General features: G+C 42.6%; 1 protein-coding gene across 1 annotated transcript in view; it reads right to left on the bottom strand.

Moving 5' to 3' along the window:
* ADGRG4 (adhesion G protein-coupled receptor G4) overlaps positions 1-20860 on the bottom strand; it is a gene marked incomplete at its 5' end in the record, with an annotated part of 116923 nt that extends 96063 nt beyond the window's left edge. Inside the window, 3 exons of the mRNA XM_082264164.1 lie at positions 32-544; positions 2803-2890; positions 20570-20860. Of these exons, the coding sequence (XP_082120290.1) occupies positions 32-544; positions 2803-2890; positions 20570-20860 (892 nt within the window). The remainder of the gene's footprint in view (positions 1-31; positions 545-2802; positions 2891-20569) is intronic.
* Between the last annotated feature and the right edge of the window lie 2341 nt (positions 20861-23201).

Here is a 23201-nt window from a genome sequence, read left to right as displayed (position 1 = left end):
TGAGAAACACTGCTTTACACCATGCCTTTACCTGTAATTGAAGAAGGAGATGGTTTGGCTGCAGATGACCTCCCACTGGTAGTGACTGGTAATGTCCCTGAATTTGTTGTCACATATGGATGTATAGTTGCACGTGTACTGGAAGTTGTCACTTGCTGTATAGTTGTATGATTTACCCATGGTGAGGTTGTCACAGTAGGTGTTGTTGCTGCTGGATGAATGGGACGGGATGAAGATATCTTTCCAGTTGTAGAAACATTGTTCCCGGTTGGTAAGATGCTACTTGAATTCACTATTGGATTCTTTTCAGAGAAAGACTCTGTTGTAGAAGATTGTGTAGAGTTGTCTGACAGCTCAGGCTGATCTGTAGCCTTAGATTCTGGTGGCTTCACTGATATTGAAGTTGTTCCCATCTTTGTTACTGATGTGGAGTAAATTTCGGGTGCAGATGTTAATTTAGAAGTACTTGTTGTGGCAACATTTAAGGTCTCAGTGGATGACAAGTTAGGATCTAGTGGTGTTGTGGTGGTGGATGGTGGTAAAGCTGAAAAAAAATACAGTATATTTCATATTAAGAAAAAAATCGAATTTCAGCCTTACTGTAGACCACATTGCATTCATTTACATTCAAACCCCTACTAATATTTGTATGATTGATAAATGTGGAATGACAATTTTGTGATGTTAATCAATGTCCTACAAGATTCTGTTAAAGATGAATTCCAGGGGGGTTAGTGCATTTGTATGAATATGGGTGTAACATGTTACAAAGGTGGACTTTTTCTCTAAAGCAATTTCAACTACCTTCAAAAAGTTCAAGTATTTATTCAAAGAAAGACAACTAATGCTATCAACTTGATAGTTTCACTTTTTTGATAGGAACTATTGGTGGAATGTTGCCTTGGTCCCTTCAGTAATTTTTGCACTCTAAGGGCCTATTCACACCATTGCATAGCCGTAACATACACCTAAATGCAATATGTGGCAACGCAAGTTACAGACATTGGCGCATATTACACTAATGCTGTTTTGTTTTTGTTTTGTATTAAAAAATTGTTCGAGAAGGTTGGCATGGATTAGAGGAGCATCTTTAGAACACCATGGTATTGTGGATTGATGTGCGACTGGAAATTTGTGTTTTCGATAAGGATACATACAATAGGGGAACAGAGAATGCACACAGACATGCAGTGCTAAATGACATGCTATTACATATGAGCATATTTTGAGAAAATATTTTCCATGTGATTTTGGGAACTACACTATATGAGTTTTTTTTTTTTTTGCATCTGTGTGTGAGGATGTATGAAGAAAACAACAAGAGAAGACAGTTGGAGAATAAAAGCTCCACTGGATTCATTTATTTGTATAAAGGTCAATGAGATATTGAACATGCACAGACCTGTTGAATAGAGGAGTGTTTGCTATATAGTGCTGTATGATGTGGACTAAATTTGATTAACATCCACCAGGGGGCGTGGTGGTTTCATCTGGCTGCTGAGAAATTCATTGCGGGGACACTTGAGTGCTTGATAACAACATATGAACTAGGAGTGTTGAATTTAATCGTAGCATCGATGCATCGCGATTCAGCCACCCACGATTCTACATCGATGCTGCGGCCGGCTTAATCGATGTGCTAATGACGTCATGTAGCGCCGCCCCTCCCTCTCCGAACAGCAATGGCTCTTTGAAATCCATCTGTTTTCCCACCTCCCGCTGCCATCATCCCCGGCTGCCCGGCGTCGCTGCAGGAGGAGACACGAGGAGCGAGCGTCCCTGACTCTCGGATAGAGATGAGCTCTGGTGTGTTCGAGTTTCCACGTGCCTGATCCCACCAGTATGCTGACACTGCACTCCGCTAATCACAGGCAGTGAGACATTTCCCGATCAGCAGCTGCACAGATCGGGAAATGTCTCACTGCCTGTGATTACCGGAAAGCAGTGTCGGCTTCCTGGCGGGATCGGGCATGTGAGGACTGTCATCTCTACTCTCGGACAGTCTGCTGTGGGAGACTTGAGTGTCGGAGCGAACATCCCAGGCTCCCACATGCACGCTGGTCCTCCTCCCCCAGTGAGTGTCTGTCCTGACCGTCCTCCAGCGAGTGTCGTCCGTCCTCCAGCGAGTGTCCTCCATCCTCCAGTGAGTGACCACTGTCCTCCGTCCTCCTCACACAGGCCTCTGTGGGCAGAGGGAGACCCCCAAGTGAGCGTCCGGACCCCAACTCCCAGTCCTCCTTGGCTCAGGTGTCTGCAATCTGCAGTGACTCTGTCATCATCACTGATCAGATACTAGTCTAAGTCTTCTAATACTATTACAAAGGTTGTAGAACACATTACACTGCCAGAGGGAATAATGAAGATGTTCGAGAAGCAGACTTTTTTTTTTTTACTGCTCACTTTGCTCAGATGTTAAGAGACAGTTAATTTATGTGCAAATTATAATCGACCTAAACAATAAAGTGACTGTGTGTGCAATGTGCATGTGTGAGTCAGTGATGAGCAAAACCATAAATCATGAAAAAAGGTAATGAAGTATTTGTGAATCGACGATCACTAAGACATAAACCAAACCATAATTATTGAAATGGCATACGTTTGGGGACATTTGTTTTGTTGTAACGGTTTGTGTCCTTTGTACCTATAATATATTAGAATATATTTTATTATTATTTAATAAATTATGGTTTATGTCTTGGTGATAGATTCACAAATACTTAATTGATACCTTTTTGTATGATTTATGGTTTTGCTAATCATGGGACGAAACGTACGTCGGGTGGCGCTCGAGGTGACGCTTACCATAGCGTGGAGGAGACACGGCGGCCATTTTCTTGGTTATCCATGCATTGAACGCCAAGTTACCATCCGGGGAGGACCGTACACCACTCTAAGAGATGCGAGATACACCTTTTTATCTTGTAAGTGTTACCCACTCGTGTGCAAATAAAGATATTTAGCAGTCTACGCTATGTTAGTGTCCCTGCTCTTTTTTGCATATACCATCTACCAAGTCTGCTTGCCTGGGATTGGAGAGCGGGATCATCTGGTTCTCAATCGTGCATAGAGGGGCTTGTGAGATCTCTGTTATGGGGATCCATTGCAGCTGGTAAGGATTGGTGATTGGTGTGCTGTCCGGTGGTGGTATTTCGGTTCTGAAGCTGCCTCATCCTTTTACAAGTGTGGGATGCACCTTTATGGACTGCTGTCTTCTCATTTATTTGGGACTGTATTTTAGGGTTTAGCGCCACAGATATTGTTTTACTATTTTTTATGATCTGTAATGTTCCGGATTAGTGTGGCTGCTTTTCCCGCTAGAGATTTTATTGTGAGTTACCATCCTTAGCGCAGCAATATTGTGTTTTAATCTTACTTTTTGTCCAATTTTTTGGAAATGAAGAAGCATGTTGGTACTGAGGAGGTTATAGTTCTGATACAGTTTAAAGTAAAAGTCGAATAGTATTTGCTGTTTTTTTTTTTTACCAAAGAAATGTAGCAGAATATATTTTGGCCTAAATGTATTAAGAAATATTGTTTGCAATGTTTTATAAAAGAAACCGCTTGAAGCAGGTTCGATTTAAAAAATGTGTTTCCCTTATATAGTAAAAAAATAAAAATAAAAAAAATAAACTGTGGTGATTAACCATTTAAGGACCAATCCTATTTCTGACACATGTTTACAAGTTAAAATCCGTATTTTTTGCTAGAAAATTACTTAGAACCCCCCTCAAAGTCAGGAGGTGACGAAACGCGTCAGTGTGCGGCCACATGACAGACTGAAGGATTGATCGAGGTGAGCGGAGATGTCCCTCTGGCTCCGTGGACACAATGTACCCAATGCTGCAGCATCCCGGAACTAGAGTGAGCTCTCCTATCCCTCTCATTTGTGCTATTTGATTTGTATATGCGCTTGGCAAGTTAATTACATGTACAGGCATTTTAAGTTGTTTTGCTCATTCAATAAAGTGGTTTAATGGTATTGCACCAGCGGGGCTCCTCTTTTGTATGTTTTTTGCACATGGTTTGGAGCTGTGGAAAATTCCCCATCTATCTTGTATTTATGAGGGCTGCTGTCTGGATTGCCAAGTTGGATTACTATATACTACTATATACAGCGATATTTGCCTCATCCACGAGAGTGGTAGCCAACAAATGAGGGTGCGTTGCTAATTTGAGGGGTGTGGATCACATCAGTGGTGGATCTCTTTTTGGGTGTCACCTTATCCTATTAGCACTGGAATCTCACAAAGATCATCTGGTCTATCACTAGACTCATTTTCACCATCAATATAATATTGATTTTGGACTTCTTGTTTTTTCACTCATTATATTATGGTTTTTGGATTTTTCAGTTCATTTGATGATTGTTTTTGATATATCATGGACTATATTTCTGATCATTCGGACACAGTCATATTGATTTATCACTTATAACACATTTCTAATATATAGGTAAATTCACGGGTTCAGTGATTGTCTTTATTAATGTTTGTTGTGCGCAACTAGTGTTGTTTTTCTTTCACTAATTTCTATTTTAAAACACTGTTAAAAAAAAAAAAAAAATCTGATCACTTTTATTGTTGTCACAAGGAATGTAAAACATCCCTTGTGACAGTAATATGCAGTGACAGATACTCTTTATGGAGGGACCCAAGACCCCTCCACTACACTTCAAAGTATTCAAAATGCCAAAATCTGCATTTTTGAATACTGATCAGCATCATTGGCAACCCAGTCAAATGATTAAATGCCGGAGATTTTAATTCCATACTTGATCTCACTCTGGATAGACCAATTCCCCCTAGGTATTTCTCCATGGACCTTCTCGCCTGGGCTTAGGCGGCAGGCTTGTCGGAGGTTTGGCAATGGAAAAATCCTCTAACCAGATCTTATTCCTGTTTCTCAATCTGATCATGCCCCTTTGGTCCTTACACTTCATCTCCCTCATTCCTGTAATGCAGCCTTGTGGAGACTGGGACCACATTGGGTCTCTCACCAGGAGGTGGTTGACAAAATCCCGCCTATTCTTACAGAATACTGGGAGATTAATGTGAGGTCCTCCACTACAGCAAATACATGGCATGTAAAGTATTATATAGTGCTGCGCTGTGTTAGACTTTCAGTACGAAATAGAAATACATTTTTTATTATTACAGGTCAAGAATTGTGAACTTTGAGGCCTCAATTGACCTTGTTACAGTTTAAGCAAAACCCATTCATTTTGAAGCACACAGTGCGTCCATTGTTGAGATGGTTGTATTTACATGTACTTTGAGATGAGAAGCTATGTCATCTGCCCCCAAGAGGAGCTGTGTTTGACAAACTTTTGAATACAATGCTCAGGAAGGCAGGCAACTAAATTGCTTATCCCAGGTGGAACGGCCTTTGGGGGAAAGGTTTACATAAGACATTCTTCCCCTGGTCATGAGACGTGTTATCACACAATGGCCGAAACTCAAATTCAGGATTACACCTGTGTTCAACCATCCACCAGCAAATAAACTATTGTTTCCACCCTGAGAAGACAAACAAACGGAAACGGACAAAGACTAGAATCTATCATTCATTTACCTACAAACCAACAGGGGGGTAGAGTTGTTGGAATCTACATGGGGTCAAATAAACCTTGTCACTTAGACTGATGAGAACTGCAAATCTCAAATGAATTTCATATAATCATAAACTGATACAACATCTTTGCCCCATCATATACAAAAGGTGTTGTGGAACTATGATGTTATGACAATCTCCTACTGAGAAGTACATTATATCTATCATATAGTAGTGTCAAATGGTCAGAAATTTCGCCCATATTTTATAATCCAGTCCCAAATCATGAATGTACTGTTGTTAACACAATAACCCCTTAAGGGATAATATTCTGATCGGAAATAACCCATGTGTAGAAAAGTTTACATATACAAGCTGTTGTGTATCAATATATATAACTGTATATGTATCTATATAATTTTTACTGCTACTAAATGTAAAGTATATGGGTAAATCAGTAATTTCCAATCAATATATATATATTGTATTAGTAATATTCTTAATTCAATGGTATTAAAAGGTCTAGTTACCAGGTCCAATCTTTACTTCATGGTGGATATTAGATGGACACGTATAGAGGATGAGAGCATGGATAAATTATTATGTTGTTAGTTATGATAATCTTAAATGGAGAAATTATACAGATTTAATATCCCATATCTTGGTTAACTAGTAGAGGTGTCGCCCAATGACCTCGTCAGTTAATGGTTAAGTAATCCCAACCAATAGGGGTAATGTTCCTCCCACTGGGTTTGGCTTATGATAATTTTTACTGCCCTTTTGTTCAACACAATATAAAAAGGAACCAGAGATATAATAGGATACACAAGACACATCACATTTTGCCCAATATACATCACACTTACAACATACACACTACTACAACCATGCATAGACTCATCTACACAGACTCCATTTCACTCTGCCATGTATCTGAAACTTTGAGGGACGCCAAACGAAACTCCTCACTAACTGGTCACCATCTTGGAAAAGCAGCCATCTTAAGGAACCTGGTAACAACTATTCTAAGCTAGCGGCCATTTTAAATATGGTAATTATGCCTTGCTGTTATTTGATTATTATTCAATATTGTTTATGTACTTCCTTAAATGTTTTACATTTCATATTTAAAGGGTAACTAAAGTACAATCCCAGCCGTATAAACCATATGTAGATTTTTCTCTAAAGAGATGATTTTTGTTTTTATAACATTTTTATTAATATCAGATTAAGCGCATTATTTGCGATTTTACGTCTTCCGTTTTGCATGGCTTATTCTCACTTCATCTGCAGTGGAATGACTTTCGGCCGTGTGATTCGCAGGCAATTGTGGTCTGATTATATAGAATATTCATTTATGGTTTCTACTACATCTGGGAAAAATGTAACCTTGCTTTAGATTCACTTTCATCGTTTAGCTAAATATCACATTGCATTTATCGTTTTAAGTTTGTATTTTATGTAAGGTTACCTCTTTGTGTCACTCAAGTCTGATCATTTATGGTGAAAATATGTCTTGCGAATAAATATTCTTATAGATATATTCCCTACTGTAGACTGTTTCACTAAGATTGGTATATGCTTTTAAAAAGAAATTAATCGATCAAAAAGAACTCGGGAAAATTGCGTGGTATACTATGAGTGTCTGAACAAAATTGATTGGGTTTTTCTTAGTTATTAAATTATTTGCCGTAATCGGCTGGAGGCACTGCGTCATAATTCTATTGATAGTTCAGACATCGCCTTTTAGTAATTAATTTAAAATAATCAAAATAATATTCTCGAACGTATAAAACGCACAACGGCTGCCTCTCTTAAAGTGCAATGTAACAAAAATAAATGAATAAAAAAGTAAATGGTATGTGTGTGTGTGTGCAATGGCGAAGATAAATACGTTAAAACTCAGTACATCATAAAGATATTATAATCTTGATACAAATTAATGCTACACACGGTAAAATTAATAAGATACTATGTGGATATAAAAATAAAGATAAAGTGCTAAGTGTTGTGGAGGTCATAGAGGTTGGGTCCTGGATGGGTGTTACATTTCACCAATATTTGGGCTGTGGTCCCTTTAAGGGAAGTATGGGATCGCAGGAAGGCAAGGGTTAAGCCCTCTCCCAGAGAGACCAGCTCTTAAAGACAGGAAGTAGTGTCAGTGGGTGTGGAGAGTAGGAGCTGGAGATACACCTGGGAGACGGAGCTGCTAAAACAAGAGTGTTTGTGTGCTGCATGGTGGCTGGAGACAAGCTGCTGCTTGGGACTACATACCTGGGGTAAAAACCCCTACCAAAAGCCTGTATTGTTTTATCATTTCCATTTTTGCTGAAGTTAAGCAGACTTTTAAGTTATGCCTGTTTTCTGAACTGTTTGCTGCTGGAAGCCTTATTTTTGTTTTGGAAGAAAATAAACCACTTCTTGTTTAAGTTTACTCGGCTTGTGCACGTCATCCCTTGGAGCTATCACCCCAAATATCACAACTGGTGTTTCGGATGCGGGCAGTGCTTTTAAACCGAAAAAAAACTATTTAAAAAGTGACTTTAAAGAGACAGTGTACCCATTTGCATGTCTTGGGTGAAGTCTTTGCATAACAGCAGGAAAAGACATGGAGGAGGTTGTGGCAGGCGCAGCACAACAAAGTGCCTTATGCGCTGTGGCATTAGAAGAATTGGATCTCTCTGACTTCAGTCTAACCAGACTGTCTGTTACTCTATAAATTCCTCTAATACCATTCAATGGAAAGCAGTAGGTTTAAAGAGCACACCAAACGCTTAAGATATCTTCTTTATTAACTTCAACTTTTCTTCATAGATAACAGTGACACTTTTGCAGCAGACAGTCCATGTACAAACATGTGCTGAATACAGTATAACAAATGGTGGATATATTTCTCTCTCTATTGCTGTTTGCTGTTTGGATTTTACATAGTTACATAGTAGGTGAGGTTGAATAAAGACAATAGTCCATCCAGTTCAACCTGTGTAGGTGTGTGTGGCTGTACTCATCTCACATACCCCTGAATGTTCTGATCCTTGAGATGTAAGTCTAAGAGTCTTTTGAAAGCCACCATACTACCCGCAGAAACCACCTCTTGTGGTAGAGAATTCCACAATCTTGTAGCCCTAACAGTAAAGAACCCCCCACGTTGCCTGTGGTTAAAACGCTTCTCCTCTAATCGCATTGTATGCCCTCGAGTCCTCATGCAATCCCTTCGAATGAACAGCTTTTTTTCTAAGCTGGGATCCCCATTAAGATATTTATAAATTGCTATCATGTCCCCCCTCAGACGTCTCTTCTCCAGGGAGAATAAATCGAGCGATTGTAGACGCTCTTCATAGTCAAGGTCCTCCAATCCCCTAATTAGTTTAGTTGCCCTTCTCTGGACTCTCTCCAGCTCCAACACATCCCTCCTGAGGACTGGCGACCAGAACTGGACAGAATACTCCAGATGCGGTCGGACCAGAGTTTTATAAAGTGGAAGGATTATAGTCTTATCTCTGGAATACATCCCTTTCTTTATGCATGCTAATATTCTGCTGGCTTTGGCAGCTGCCGCTTGACATTGCATGCTGTTGCCTAATCTATCATCAACCAAGACTCCCAGATCCTTCTCCATTTTTGATTCCCCCAAGGGTTCCCCTCCTAACGTGTATTGTGTTTTTATGTTTTTAGTCCCCAAGTGCAAAACCTTACACTTCTCCACGTTAAACCTCATTTGCCATGTCGTTGCCCACTCTGTAATTTTGTCCAGGTCATTCTGTAGGATATCTGCTTCATGCTGTGCAGTTATTGCCCTGGCCAATTTTGTGTCATCTGCAAAAACTGATAACGCACTACTGATCCCGTCCTCAATGCTGTTTATGAATAAATTGAACAAGGTTGGTCCCAGGACTGAGCCCTGGGGCACCCCGGATTTGTTTGCTTGGGTTTGGTTTTGAGTTGTTAGAGTTGTTTGGGTTTGTTCGATAGTTTGAATTCGATATAACTTTTGAAGTTTGATAAAGAAGATATCTTAAGCGTTTGGTGTGCTCTTTAAACCTACTGCTTTCCATAGAACGGTATTAGAGGAATTTATAGAGTAACAGACAGTCTGGTTAGACTGAAGTCAGAGAGATCCAATTCTTCTAATGCCACAGCGTATAAGGCACTTTGTAGTGCTGCGCCTGCCACAGTGGAACTATTTTTGGCCACTTGCTTCCATAAAACTGCTCTGTGGATCTGTGTGTCTATTCAGTTCTCTTGCTCTGTAGTGGAATGAAAGGGCTGGCTAAAGCATGAGGCTTCAGAGAAAAAAAAAAAATGGGTGTAAGGCTGGCTGTGATTGGCCAAGACTGTTGCTGAGTGTGAGATTGGCTGTGATTGGCCACAAACTCCTTATGGGTAATAAAGTTTAACTCTGTGCTTTCTGGTTTAAATTCTGCTGTGTCTGAGCTTACCTTACAGGCATATAAATGAATCCTACAGGCAAATTTCCATTTGCTTCTGTGAACACAACATACAACTGTTATGTGACATCCAAACATGAAATCACAGTAAATAACTCTGCTTTTGTCTCTCACATATAAACATATGCACTGTATTGAGGTTATTAACAGGTCTAGCTGTATATGCATGTAGGTGATATTAGCAACCTAGGACAGGTTCTAGCTGGCCAGCTACACTCCCACCAAAATTACCCAAAATTCTATGTTCTCTATAGTAGGATTTGAACATGAATTTGGGGAATTTTCTATCAGGTTCTCAACTTCCAAGTGTCTTTTATCACTTTCAAGTAGAACAACTAACTGCTGTATAGGACGTTCCAACTTGAGTGGAGTAGTGAGACGTTTTCCCTTTTTGTCAAGTTTTGAGTCTCCTATTTGTAACAACGCTCTTCTTACTAGTCTGTCTTTATCCTTTTGAACTTCTAGAATTTTAGCCAATTTCCATTGACTTCTAGGTAAATCTTCTTCTTTCACTAATACTATGTCACCAACTTGGACATTTCTTCTGGGTGTTTGCCATTTACTTCTTAGCATAAGATTGGCTAAGTACTCTTTCCTCCATCTATACCAAAACTGTTCTGATAGATATTGAACTCTTCGCCATCTCTTTTTGGCGTATAAATCCTCTTTGGTGAACTTGCCAGGTGGTGGATGTATGTAATCAGACTTAAGGTGAAGTAGATGGTTGTGAGTTAAAGGTTCCAAACTTGTTGGATCATTGATGTTGTCAACTGTAAGTGGACGACTGTTAACAATAGACATTACTTCATAGAATAGGGTCCTAAGTGAAGCATCATCCATTCTTCCGGAGTTCTTTTTCAACATTGAACTTAACACATTTCTTACAGTTCTGATTTGTCTTTCCCAAACTCCTCCTGTGTGGCTTGCATGTGGAGCATTCATATAAAAGTCACATTGATTCCGTGACAAATACTCAGTTACTTTTTCTTTGTCGATCTCTATTAGAGCTTTCTTCAATTCATTCCTTGCTCCGACAAAATTGGATCCTTGGTCAGATCTAAGCTCTCTAACAGTACCTCTAATGGCTATGAAACATCTCAAGGCATTGATGAATGCATCAGTTGACATACTGTATCTTCTAACATTTCCAGATGAATTGCTCTGGAGCTTAGACATGTAAATATTAGTCCATATCTCTTGTACTCCTTGCGGTTTTGCTTGGTAATGAATGGGCCGAAACAATCCATTCCACTATAAAGAAATGGTGGTGATGGGTTTACACGATCTGTCAGTAGATCTGCCATTCTTTGTTCTTCGGTAGGTCTACGTGCCTTTCTACAAGTTACGCATTTACTGATATACTTTGCAATAACTTTGCTTCCTTTCACAATCCAGTAACCACCTTCTCTCAAACAGTTCTGGGTAAAGCTTCTTCCTTGATGCAAGGATTCGTTGTGGTAGTGATCAATGATCAATTTTGTGAAGGTAGAATTTTTGGGTAGAATTGCTGGATGCTTCACTCTGCTGGGTAACTGTAACGCTCATGCGTTTTTTGTTAGTGAATGGATTTGCAGCTGCAGAATTATTACACTCAGTAGTCTTGTAGAGAATGTGTTGAACAACATATCCAACTCTCAGGACTTCATCACTGTGTACAGCCTGTTATGCAAATATACATACACTCAATATGATGTTCCTGGAGTGATAGAATGTATATGATAGAATAGAGGTGAGAGACAGGCAATAGAATGGTGAGCACTTAGTAGTAGTATTCAGGAGAGTGGTAGGTGATGATAGTATGCAGATAGGTTTTAGCAATCATGTATAGTAACAGGTGGTAGGGGACAGCAGATGAAGTATGCAAGAGAGAGTAACCTAGTGCAATGATAGGTGATGGTAGTCCCAAGAGCTAGCAATCTATGCAGATGATAGAAATAGCTTAGATAGTAATAGTCCCTTTAGTATGCAGTAGTAGATAGTGAAAGTTAGGTTGAGGAAGGAATCCCCTGCGGGGTACTTATCACTAGATGGGTTAGTAGTAGCAAGGTCCAAGAGTAATGGAGTAATCCGGTAGCGAGATACTGGATCGGTAGCGAGGTTTCGGTCTTGTTCAGGCAAGGGGAATAGCTTGAAGCTCCGGCAGCATTGGACAAGACAAGGCAACATGCGGTTTGAACGAGCAATGAGTGAGAGAAAGCCGGCGATTGAAATAGCCGCTCATAGCGGCGCCCGGCGATGACGTCATTGCCCTTAAAGGTGTATGCGTTCCATTTGGATAGCAAGATGGGACGCAATATTAAGAGAGAAATGTGGAAATAAGGGTACCAGAGGTACCAGAACATTACAGTAACAATGCATTTTCCAGTCTCCCTCCCACCTTCAGTGTACCATCCTGTAGAACAAGATTAAGCTTGTACAATGGGTGGTTGTTGGGAAGCCTTTTAGGTTCCTGACTAAGTCTCTTCAACTCTTCACTATAGAATCTCTGTTGAATGAGTCTTATGACTGTTTCTTCAGCTTTCATTCTTTCCTCTACATTCAATGATTCCTTCTTTCTGATTCCCTTTGCCAAACGTTGAATTCGAGCTACTATGTTTATGACTGTATTCCATTTTGAACATCTGGCTAGTCTTTCAAGTATTTCATCTTGACACTTGGCAGCAGTGCTCAATGTTTGTACAACTTTTACTTCTGGATCACCCATGGACAATTCGGTGTCACCTTCACTGGGTATGATCTCCTTTTCCCAAAGGAACTCTAGACCGGTGAATCAATTTGAATTTCTCAATTCTGTTACATTCAGGCCTCTTGAAGCATGATCTGCTGGGTTATGCTTTGTATCAATGTGATGCCAATGTTCCGGATTTGTTATTTCCCGAATTTTCTGAACTCTGTTGGTGACAAAGACATGGAATCTTCGAGCTTCGTTATTTATGTATCCTAGGACAACTCGTGAGTCTGTCCAAAAGTATTCTTCATCTATTTTTAACTCTAATTCTTCTCTCAGAAACTTGCTTACTGATGCTGAAACAACAGCTGCTGTCAGTTCAAGTCTTGGTATTGTCTGAATACTGGTAGGTGCGACTCTGGTCTTTCCCATAACCAGGGCACAGTGTATTTTTCCTTCTCCTATCACTCTTATGTAGGAGCACTGACCATAACCATAACTACTGGCGTCTGAAAAGTGATGAAGTTCTATTTTCTTGTACTCTCCAAAATCATGAGGTACAAAACATCTGGGTATCCGAACTTCTCTTAAATTCTGCAAGTCTCTTATCCAAGCCTCCCACCTTGGCCTCAAATCTTCAGGTATGGGTTCATCCCATCCCAACTTCCGTCTGCATAATTCTTGTAGTATTTCTTTTGCTTTGAGGATCACTGGGGCCAAGAATCCCAATGGATCATATATAGAAGCCACTGCGGAAAGAATGGTATGTCTAGTTGCAACTTTCTCTTCAAAGGATACTTCAAAGAAGAACTAATCAATCTCTACATTCCATCCCAATCCAAGTACATTCTGAACTGGAAGATGATCATAATTGAGATCTACATCCTTCATTGTTGATGCACGTTCAGAGTCACTGATGGATTCCAGTACCTCTCTGTTGTTTGAGATCAATTTATGAAGGCGCAGATTTCCTCTTGCACATAACTCTTGGCTTTCTTTTACTAGTTTGATTGCAGATTCTGTGGACTCTAGACTTATAAGACCATCATCTACATAGAAGTTTTTCTTAAGAAAGTTTGCTGCTGATGGGCAATCCTCTTCATTTTTGTTGGCCAGGTACTTCATACCATAATTGGCGCAACCTGGAGACGATGCTGCTCCAAACAAGTGTACTTTCATTCTGTATTCTGCTGGCTCTGTATCTGTATCTCCGTCCTCCCACCATAGAAACCTCAGGAAGTCTCTATCTTCATTCTTCACATGAAACTGGTGGAACATCTTTTCAACGTCACACATGACCGCTACGGGATACTTTCTGAATCTACAGAGTACTCCAGGCAGAGTGTTTGTAAGGTCTGGTCCTTTTAGTAGATGATCATTCAATGCAACACCATCATACTTTGCTGAGCAATCAAATACTACTCTAATCTTATCTGGTTTCTTTGGGTGGTAAACACCTTGATGTGGGATGTACCACACTTCTCCTTCTTTAGGTTGGTTATTCACCTTCTCTGCATGTCCTTCTTCAAGGATGCCTTCCATGAATTTAAAATAATCTTGCTTGAATTTGAGATCTCTTCCCATCTTTTTCTTCAGGCATCTCAATCTTGCTAGGGCAAGATTTCTGTTATTTGGCAGACAAGGTCGTTCTCTAAAGGGTAAGGGCAGTTCAAGATAACCTTGTTGATTCTGCTGAATACTTTCTTCTAGAGTGTGTACGAACTTTATGTCTTCTTGAGATACACTCTTTTCTTCAGAACTTATGTCTGCAAAGTCAGACTCAAGGATCTTGATTACTTTTGCTGAACTTACAGTTGGTAACTCTTGGACGGATATTCAATGACACAATCCTGTCACCTGCCTTGAGTTTGCAATCTGCTGTTTTCCTCCAACAACACCCCATCCTAGATCAGTTCGAACAGCGTAGGGTTCACCCTTTCCTCCTGGGATTACCTCTCGTGGTACCAAAGCTTCGGGACAATCGTAGCCTATCAACAGTCCAACACCAAACTCCTTCAGCGGGGACATTTCATGTGATATGACAGATAGGTGTTCCCATTTATTGGCTGTTTCACAGGTAGGTATGCGATCTCGATCTAGAGGTATATCGTCTTTCGTATAGGCTGGAGGTAGATTTAATGTGAGGTTTGAATGAAGTCCTCTAACTCTCAATCCTTTGACTCTTTGACTGTTCACTAATGTATCTCTCCCCGTCATTGTGGTGAGTTTGAGCTTCACTGGTTCTGTAGCCACTTGTAATTTCTTGCAGATTTCTTGATCAATGAAGGTAACATCGCTTTGGGCATCCAATAGTGCATAGGCATATACCTTCTTATTCCTCCTTTTAGGATTTGAAATGCACACTGGTACGACCATTGATGTGCCGTTGCTTTCTCCTTCCCTTACTCTGCAAGAGAATACTGATACTTTCTTTTCTTCCTCAGCATCTTTAGGTATTGAGGATTCATCCTTCCTTGGACGTTCTTCATGTAGTGGTGTAGGATGGCGTCCTTTGCAAACACTACATGTGGCCCTTTTCTTACACTCCTTAGTAATATGTCCTTTTCTTATCCAAAACACAGTTGATTATCAAGTACAAATTTTTTCTTTTCATTTGAGGACTTCTCTTTCAATTGTTGGCACTTGTGTATGGAGTGTATGGAGTGGTTCTCTTCACAGAACATACACTTAAAGGTAGTCTGAGGATTTGTCAGTTCTGTCTCTCTACTGATCCCAGTAGTGACTTTGAACTTGCTCTCGTAGGTATCTAGACCTTTAGCTGCTGTGTTGGTTGCAAAGCTAGCTGCTCTTGAACGTCTTATATCTCTCGCAGGCCTTTCTTCTAAGGATTTTAAGGCATAAGATGCTGTTACTGGGTTACATGCTATTCGTGCTTCCTTATTGACAAACCCAAAGAACTTTTCAAAACTTGGGAAGTCCTTATTTAGATCTAACTGTTCAGTCACATAGCGATTCCACCTAGAAGCCACTCCTTCAGGTAGTTTAGCTAGCATCCTGTGGTTTTCCAGATAGTCGTTCAGTACTTCTAGTCCTCGTACATGTGGGATGGCATTGCTGCATGCTTGCAGGAAGTCACCATACTCTTGGAGTTTGAAATGTCCTTTAGGACCTATCTTAGGCCAGTTATTCAATTTCTCCCTCAAGGCTCTTTGTACTAAGAAAGGATGACCATATCTTGCATTTAACTTTTCCCAAGCTTGCTTGTAGGCTTCTTCGTCTGTTCTATAGAAGTTACCTTCAAGAGCTTTCTTTGCTTCTCCACCAACATATTTCTGAAGGTAGAATAACTTGTCAACTGGCCTGGAGCAATAGTGCTCAATGATCATTTCAAAACTCGCCTTCCACTCTATGAACTTCAGTATGTCTCCTGAAAATACAGCAGGTTCTGGAACGGGCAGTCTTGCTGGGACTGTTCTCTGTCGTCTTGCTGGGACAATAGTTGCAACATTTTCCTGATCATTGCAGTGACATCTAGGAATAGGATCATCCAGTTTTATTTTCTCAACTAGTTCTGAATTAGGTAAGTCTCTCTCTTTGTCTTTCTGAGCAGGGATAGAAAGGCACTGACTTTTTTCTTCAATACATACAGGTGATTTCCTTTCATTCTCCTGGGCGTATGAAAGGAAGTAGGAGTCTGCATCTTCACTTAGTACAGATTTGGACTTATGATTACTATTCATGTCCTCTTCGTGTACTCTCAGTCTGGCTTCTATAATCTTGACTTCTTTCAGCCTTTCAAGACTTTCCATTTTAGCTTCCATTTCAGCTTTTCGTATCAAGGCGCTAATGCAAGCCACTGTGTCCCAGCAGCAAGCCTCCATAGAAGCGAACCGTCACCATGAGGAGGCTATAGCATCTCAGCAGGAGACTACCCGCTTGCTGGTCACCCATCTTACAGCCCAGCAGGAGGCTACACAAACGCAAGTGGCGGCCCTAAAGGAGGCAGTACAGCATCTAGCTCAAGGACGAGAGCAAGTAGCTGTTGGCCCTGGCAACCAAATAGCCATGAGAGCCAGCCATGTTTTATAGAAACTGACTCCAAATGATGATGTAGAAGCCTTTCTGTTTACTTTTGAAAGGATAGCGGAGCGAGAGGGATGGCCCCATGACCAATGGGCTGGCATCATTGCCCCTTTCCTTACCGGTGACCCGCAAAAGGCCTACTTTGATCTTCCGACGGAACACATCAAAGACTATGAGCGGCTGAAGGCTGAGATCCTGGCCCACCTAGGGGTGACTACAGCCGTTAGGGCCCAAAGGCTGCACCGCTGGAGGTACCAACCTGACCGCCCACCGAGGTCTCAGATGCATGAACTGGTCCAACAAAATAAATTGTCTCCACCGTGTGACTTCAAAATAATGAGTGGTTGAGTGCTGGAAATCAAACCAAGTGCTGTTCAAACATGTAAGCAAAGTGACTCCCACCATCACCAGGCTTTCCTCCTTACCGGACGGATATGTAGTAAGGTGCAAATAATATCCAAATATAGCCGGCTTTAAGGAAGAAATCTCCCATTGCAGTTTCGCCCTGTGTCAAACACACCTATGAGCCTCTTACCAGATGGTACAAGATGAACACTGGGAAAATCTCCTATTGAGATCTAAGCTCGATCAGCTGGCTGAATATGGATAATGAACTCCACGGTCATATGTGTCTATACCTCCACATGGTACCATATGAGGAATAAAAGATGGCAGACAATAGTGCATTACCCCCGATATTTATTTCGTAAAACGGTAAAACCACTTACATCAATATGCCTTGTAGGAGACAGTGATAAGAAAGCCTGCAGAGACACCTGTCCAGCTGCAGCACGGACAATCATTGACGCGAATGAAGGCACGACACGCCTCCTCTCTGACACGTTTCCTCGGAAATGACTTCCACTGAGCCCTCCTATCTCAATATTCAATATACAGGAAACCGACTGACCGATGCAGCTATCTCCATAGTTCCAGTTTTCCCCACCAACACACTAAACGGGCCATCATACACAGCCAGGCCATCAGATACCACCGAATATGTTCAGACCCAGAAGACCGAGATAAACATCTCAGAACACTAGAAAACTCCTTCCGTAAGAAAGGTTACAAAAACAAAACCATCAACACCAGCATAAACACAGCCTTGAAAACCCAAAGAGAAAATCTTCTCCAATACAAAGAGAAAAAAACAAAACCGTGTACCTCTAGTCACCTCATACAATCCAGCACTAGAAGGGATAAGAAAGATAATCAAAGATTTACAACCCATCATAACAAAAGATGAAACTCTGAAAGGAATATTCCAACAACCTCCAATACTGGCTTTCAGACAACCACCCAACCTCAGACATAAACTAATCAGCAGGAAACTTCATTCTGATTATGAAGTCACAAACAGGGCCGGCCTTTGGGGTGTGCGAGCTGTGCGGCCGCACAGGGCGCCATGGGCAACAAGGGCGCCGTGCGGCCATCACAGCTCGCAGAGGATCAGGCTGAGCTGTGTGAGAGATACACAGCTCGCCTCACTGCAACAATAGGTGATCGAGGCACGGCTGCACAGCGGGAGGTGAGCGGCGACTGCGGCCTGGACAGGGTTAACACAGGCCGCGGCCGCCGCTTACCTCCTGCTGTGCAGCCGTGCCTCGATCACCTATTGCTGCAGTGAGGCGAGCTGTGTATCTCTCACACAGCTCAGCCTCCGATCCTTCCACTGAATCCACGCTGACTTCCTGCCCAGTGCCCACACATCCCCGGGAGTGTGGGCGGGCGGGAGGAGGAGAAGGGGCGGGGTGAGGAGGAGCTGACGATCTCTCCTCTGGCGTCAGTGCAGGGAGGGAGGAGAGATCGTCAGCTCCTCCTCGCCCCGCCCCTTCTCCTCCTCCCGCCCGCCCACACTCCCGGGGATGTGTGGGCGGGAAGTTTAAAGAAAAAAAAAAGCTGCAGACAAAGTAAAGTAAGTGACATCTCTCCTTTAAAAAATGTAAGGGGGGGGTCTGTGATGTAAGGGGGGGCTCTGTGTGAGGGGGGCTATGTGTGGGGGTCTGTGATGTAAGGGGGGGCTCTCTGATGTGGGGGGCTATGTGTGGGGGGGACTCTGTGTGGGGGGGGCTTTTTGTGGGGGGTCTGTGATGTAAGGGGGGGCTCTCTGATGTGGGGGGCTCCGTGGGGAGGGGGGGTCTGATGTAAGGGGGGCTTTTTGTGGGGGGGTCTCTGATGTGAGGATGTGAGGGGGGCTTTGTGTGTGTGTGTGTGTGTGTGTGTAGGGGGTCTCTGATGTTAGGGGGGCTTTGTGTAAGGGGGTCTCTGATGTGCGGGGCTCCGTGGGGAGGGGGGGTCTGATGTAAGGGGGGCTTTGTGTCGGGGGTCTCTGATGTGAGGGGGGCTCTGTGTGGGGGGTCTCTGATGTGAGGGGGGCTCTGTGTGGGGGGTCTCTGATGTAAGGGGGGCTTTGTGTCGGGGGTCTCTGATGTGAGGGGGGCTCTGTGTGGGGGGTCTCTGATGTGAGGGGGGCTCTGTGTGGGGGGTCTCTGATGTAAGGGGGGCTTTGGGTTGGGGGTCTCTGATGTAAGGGGGGCTCTGTGTGGGGGGTCTCTGATGTGAGGGGGGCTCTGTGTGGGGGGTCTCTGATGTAAGGGGGGCTTTGTGTCGGGGGTCTCTGATGTGAGGGGGGCTTTGTGTCGGGGGTCTCTGATGTGAGGGGGGCTCTGTGTGGGGGGTCTCTGATGTGAGGGGGGCTTTGGGTCGGGGGTCTCTGATGTGAGGGGGGCTTTGTGTGGGGGTCTCTGATGTAAGGGGAGCTTTGTGTCGGGGGTCTATGATGTGAGGGGGGCTTTGTGTCGGGGGTCTCTGATGTGAGGGGGGCTTTGTGTTGGGGGTCTCTGATGTGAGGGGGGCTCTTATGTAAGGGGGGCTAAGTTATTAGTGATCATAAAAAAGAAAAGTCAAATAAAGTGCAAAAAAGGTGCAAGAAAATTCACGCGGGGGGGGGGGGGGGGGCGCCACGGGATTAGCTCGCACAGGGCGCCTGATCACCTAAGGCCGGCCCTGGTCACAAATAATGGGAGCAAACCCTGCCATAAAAAACGCTGCAAACTGTGCAACCAGATAAATCTGAAAGTGTCACACACACAAATGGGACTTTTAATATAACAGGATCATACAACTGCACCTTCAGTAATGTTGTGTACTTCATCCAATGGAAAAGATGTAGCAAAGGATCTTATGTAGGCGAAACAGGACAGAAGTTGCAAGCGAGAAAGAATTTCCACAGACATACCATCAAGGAACATAAAGAAGATAGTTTCTGCACACCTGTGGGACATCATTTTTCACAACCGGACCACACTATAGAAGACCTCAATGTTTTAGTTCTTAAAGGGAATTTCAGAACTATCCAGGAAAGGAAAACTTTTGAATTAAGAATGATACTTCTTTTTGACACAAAAAATAACGGCTTAAACTTCGACGGGTTTCCTTGCACATTATCCCACAGTTTTATGACCCCCTCTGTGACTATCCCCCCCACCTTCCTCCCTGTCTTCAGCTCTCCCTCTGTCTTATCTCACTAACTATGCTAGTTTTATTACCATTGCCAGTTAAATTTGTTTATGTTTGTTTGGTTTTCTCTTTTTTTTCCTTTGGCTTAGAGATTTTGTGTTTTTTTTTTTACCATTCTGCTAAACATTTTGTGAATCAGTACTGTTTAGACCTTGAAGAAGGGGACATACCCCAAAAGCTTGTCCTGAAAAATTGTACGTTAGTGCAAATAAAAAAAGTATCACGGACAGTACTCAATTGTCTCTGTCCTAAGTGCACTAATACGGCTACAATGACCTCAAGCATATAAAGCTGCAAAAACAGTCAACCTATACTTCTCTGGCAAGAATAGCTGACATACTCCATTGGGTTCTTCCACAGCATTTACCCGGTAAACCACTCCATCTCTCAATTTCATCCGGTCCCAATCCCGATGGACCACCTTGGCTCCCAGCACCGGACTCTCTGTCAGCACTTTAGGGTCATTGGCCTTCAGGGCTCTCTGTATTACAGCTCCCAGGGGATCTTCTCTCTGCGCCTTCCTCACATCCTCCTTAGATAACTGAGGAAGTTCCTCACTTCTCACTTGCGTTAGGTCACAGTAACACTTAAGCACCCCTGCAGGGGAAACTCCAGCTATTTCAGCCCCCATGGCTTCTTTTAGGCGGTACTCGACTTCTTTACACACAGCCTGTACTCCCTCAGAAGTGAGATGCACCAGGGGGCATGGCTCCGAGCTCTGTGATGGCTGCTTAATCACAGAGCTCCGCCGAACCGCTGAGATATCCGCCACATAGAGGGCTCCCACCTACCTACAAATGGCAAAAAACGGTCAGTGAGCCTCCCTCTTACCCCAGGAATGCCGCAGGGAAGGAAAGGAAGGCAAACTCAGCCTCACAAACTGCTGCCATTCTCGGGCTCAGGACCGCTCCACAGGCCTCAAAATGGCGGCGGCCCACACAGACAGGGTCCTGAGGTAACTCAAATTTCTACTGCTAATTTAGGGGCTTACACACCTCCCACCCTACACAGTGAGGGGAGTTTTCATTCAGGGACCAATACTCCATCTACTAGGAGCCCTGCAAGGTCCCGCCAGAGAATAGACCCCACAGCAGGTGACACTTGGGACCCTGACATGGAAGTTAGCAGTGTTTTACCTCAGCAACAACAAGCAACCGCCATCACTGACCCTATTGCTGGATTCCCTACAATGGGCCAGCCGGTCTCAGACATAATACTGAAAGACATGTTAATGTCCCTTAGGGACTCAATTCATAATGACCTTACAGCTTCAGTCGCAAGATGTCGCAAGGAGGTATATGAATTAGGTGACAGAGTTCACCAAATGGAACAGGCCATGGGTGAATATTCCACTTCATACAACACACTGGTTGATGCCCATAGTGCCCAAACAGAAGACATACTATGGATTAAAGAGAAATTAGCGGACCTGGAGGACCATTCCTGTAGGAACAATTTAAAACTCAGAGGAGTCCCAGAAACAGTTCTACAGTCCCAACTTCCTCAGTATGTCCAGGAAATGTTCCATGCGATTGTCCCTTCGCTTTCTGAACAAGATCTTATTGTGGATAGAGTACACAGAAATCCCAAACCTAATTTCCTGGCTGATGACATCCCTAGAGACATCCTCCTGCGGGTACACTATTATAAAACAAAAGAAGCCATTATGGAGCAATTTCATAAAATAGATCAGAGACCATGGAGACCATGTGGCAAGAAGCCCTCACACATAAAGTGGACATTTTATGTGTTCAAGAAACACATTTTGAAGCCTCTAAAAGTCCTATTTGCTCTAATCACAACTTCCCCCATGTCGTCCTCTCTTGTGCGAGCAATAAAACAAAAAGGAGTCTTGATTGCAGTGCAAGATACAGTCAGTTTCCACCTTCATAGCTCCACCATTGACGAAAATGGAAGATTCATCATACTGACATGTGATATCAATTCCAAACCTTACACGATTGTATCCCATTTCGCTCCTAATGTCCACCAGATCCGTTCCCTAAATAAGCTTTTCAAAAAAATACGTCTTAAATACGGTGGAATTATTGTTTGCGGAGATTTCAATGCTGTACCTAATTCAGTTCTGGATGCTTCCAAAGGCCCCTCTAAAGGCCGCCAGGAACTTGGTAGTCTGCTCCACATGGAGGACCTATTTGACGTCTGGAGATGCAACCATTCCAACGAGAGAGACTACACCTTCTTTTCTCCCAGACACAACTCATATTCCCGAATAGACCTGTTCCTAACGGACAAATGGCTGCTCCAAAAGATTGCAAGATCACATATTTTTGATATTACTTGGTCTGACCACGCACCCATTTTGATCTCCATTTCTGATGGTTCGGAGGGCGGTAATCCCAATCTAGTTTGGTGATGTAATACTAAACTATTGCAAAACCCTGAATGTATTAAGACATTATCTGCTAACCTTACTGAGTACTTCCGTTTTAATGCCCCCTCTACCTCTGATGCTTTTACCTTATGGAACGCCCATAAGGCGTATATTAGGGGCATGTTGCTGCAACAGGGGGCCAGATTACGGAGATGCTATAACTCTCGTCTTGACTCAATTTTAGATGATATTCATACCCTAGAACAACAGAACAAATTGAAATCGTCAGAGGCGCATTCACAAACTCTTCTGCGGCTGAGGGAGGAACACGCACCTTAGACGATTGAAACTCACAATGTATGCTAATGCCAATAAAGCCGGTAAATACCTGGCTAATCGCTTGAAAGCCGCTAGAACTAAAAACAGGATTGCGTTTCTTGTACATCCTTTATCTAAACAAAAAATTCATAATCCCCAAGATATAGCAGACCACTTTGCCGAATATTATGGTACCCTATACAACTTAAGAGATGATAATACTATGTCTCACCCTACTGAATACCAAATCTCTGATTTTTTTGAATACTCTTAACCTTCCTTCTTTGACCCCACATCAAGTGCAACTACTGAGTGACCC

Source organism: Pelophylax lessonae (genome assembly GCF_965119305.1).
Source record: "Pelophylax lessonae genome assembly, chromosome: 7".
Lineage (NCBI taxonomy): Eukaryota > Metazoa > Chordata > Amphibia > Anura > Ranidae > Pelophylax > Pelophylax lessonae.
Note: the sequence above shows the minus strand (reverse complement) of the source record. Positions and strands in the feature narration are given on the sequence as shown.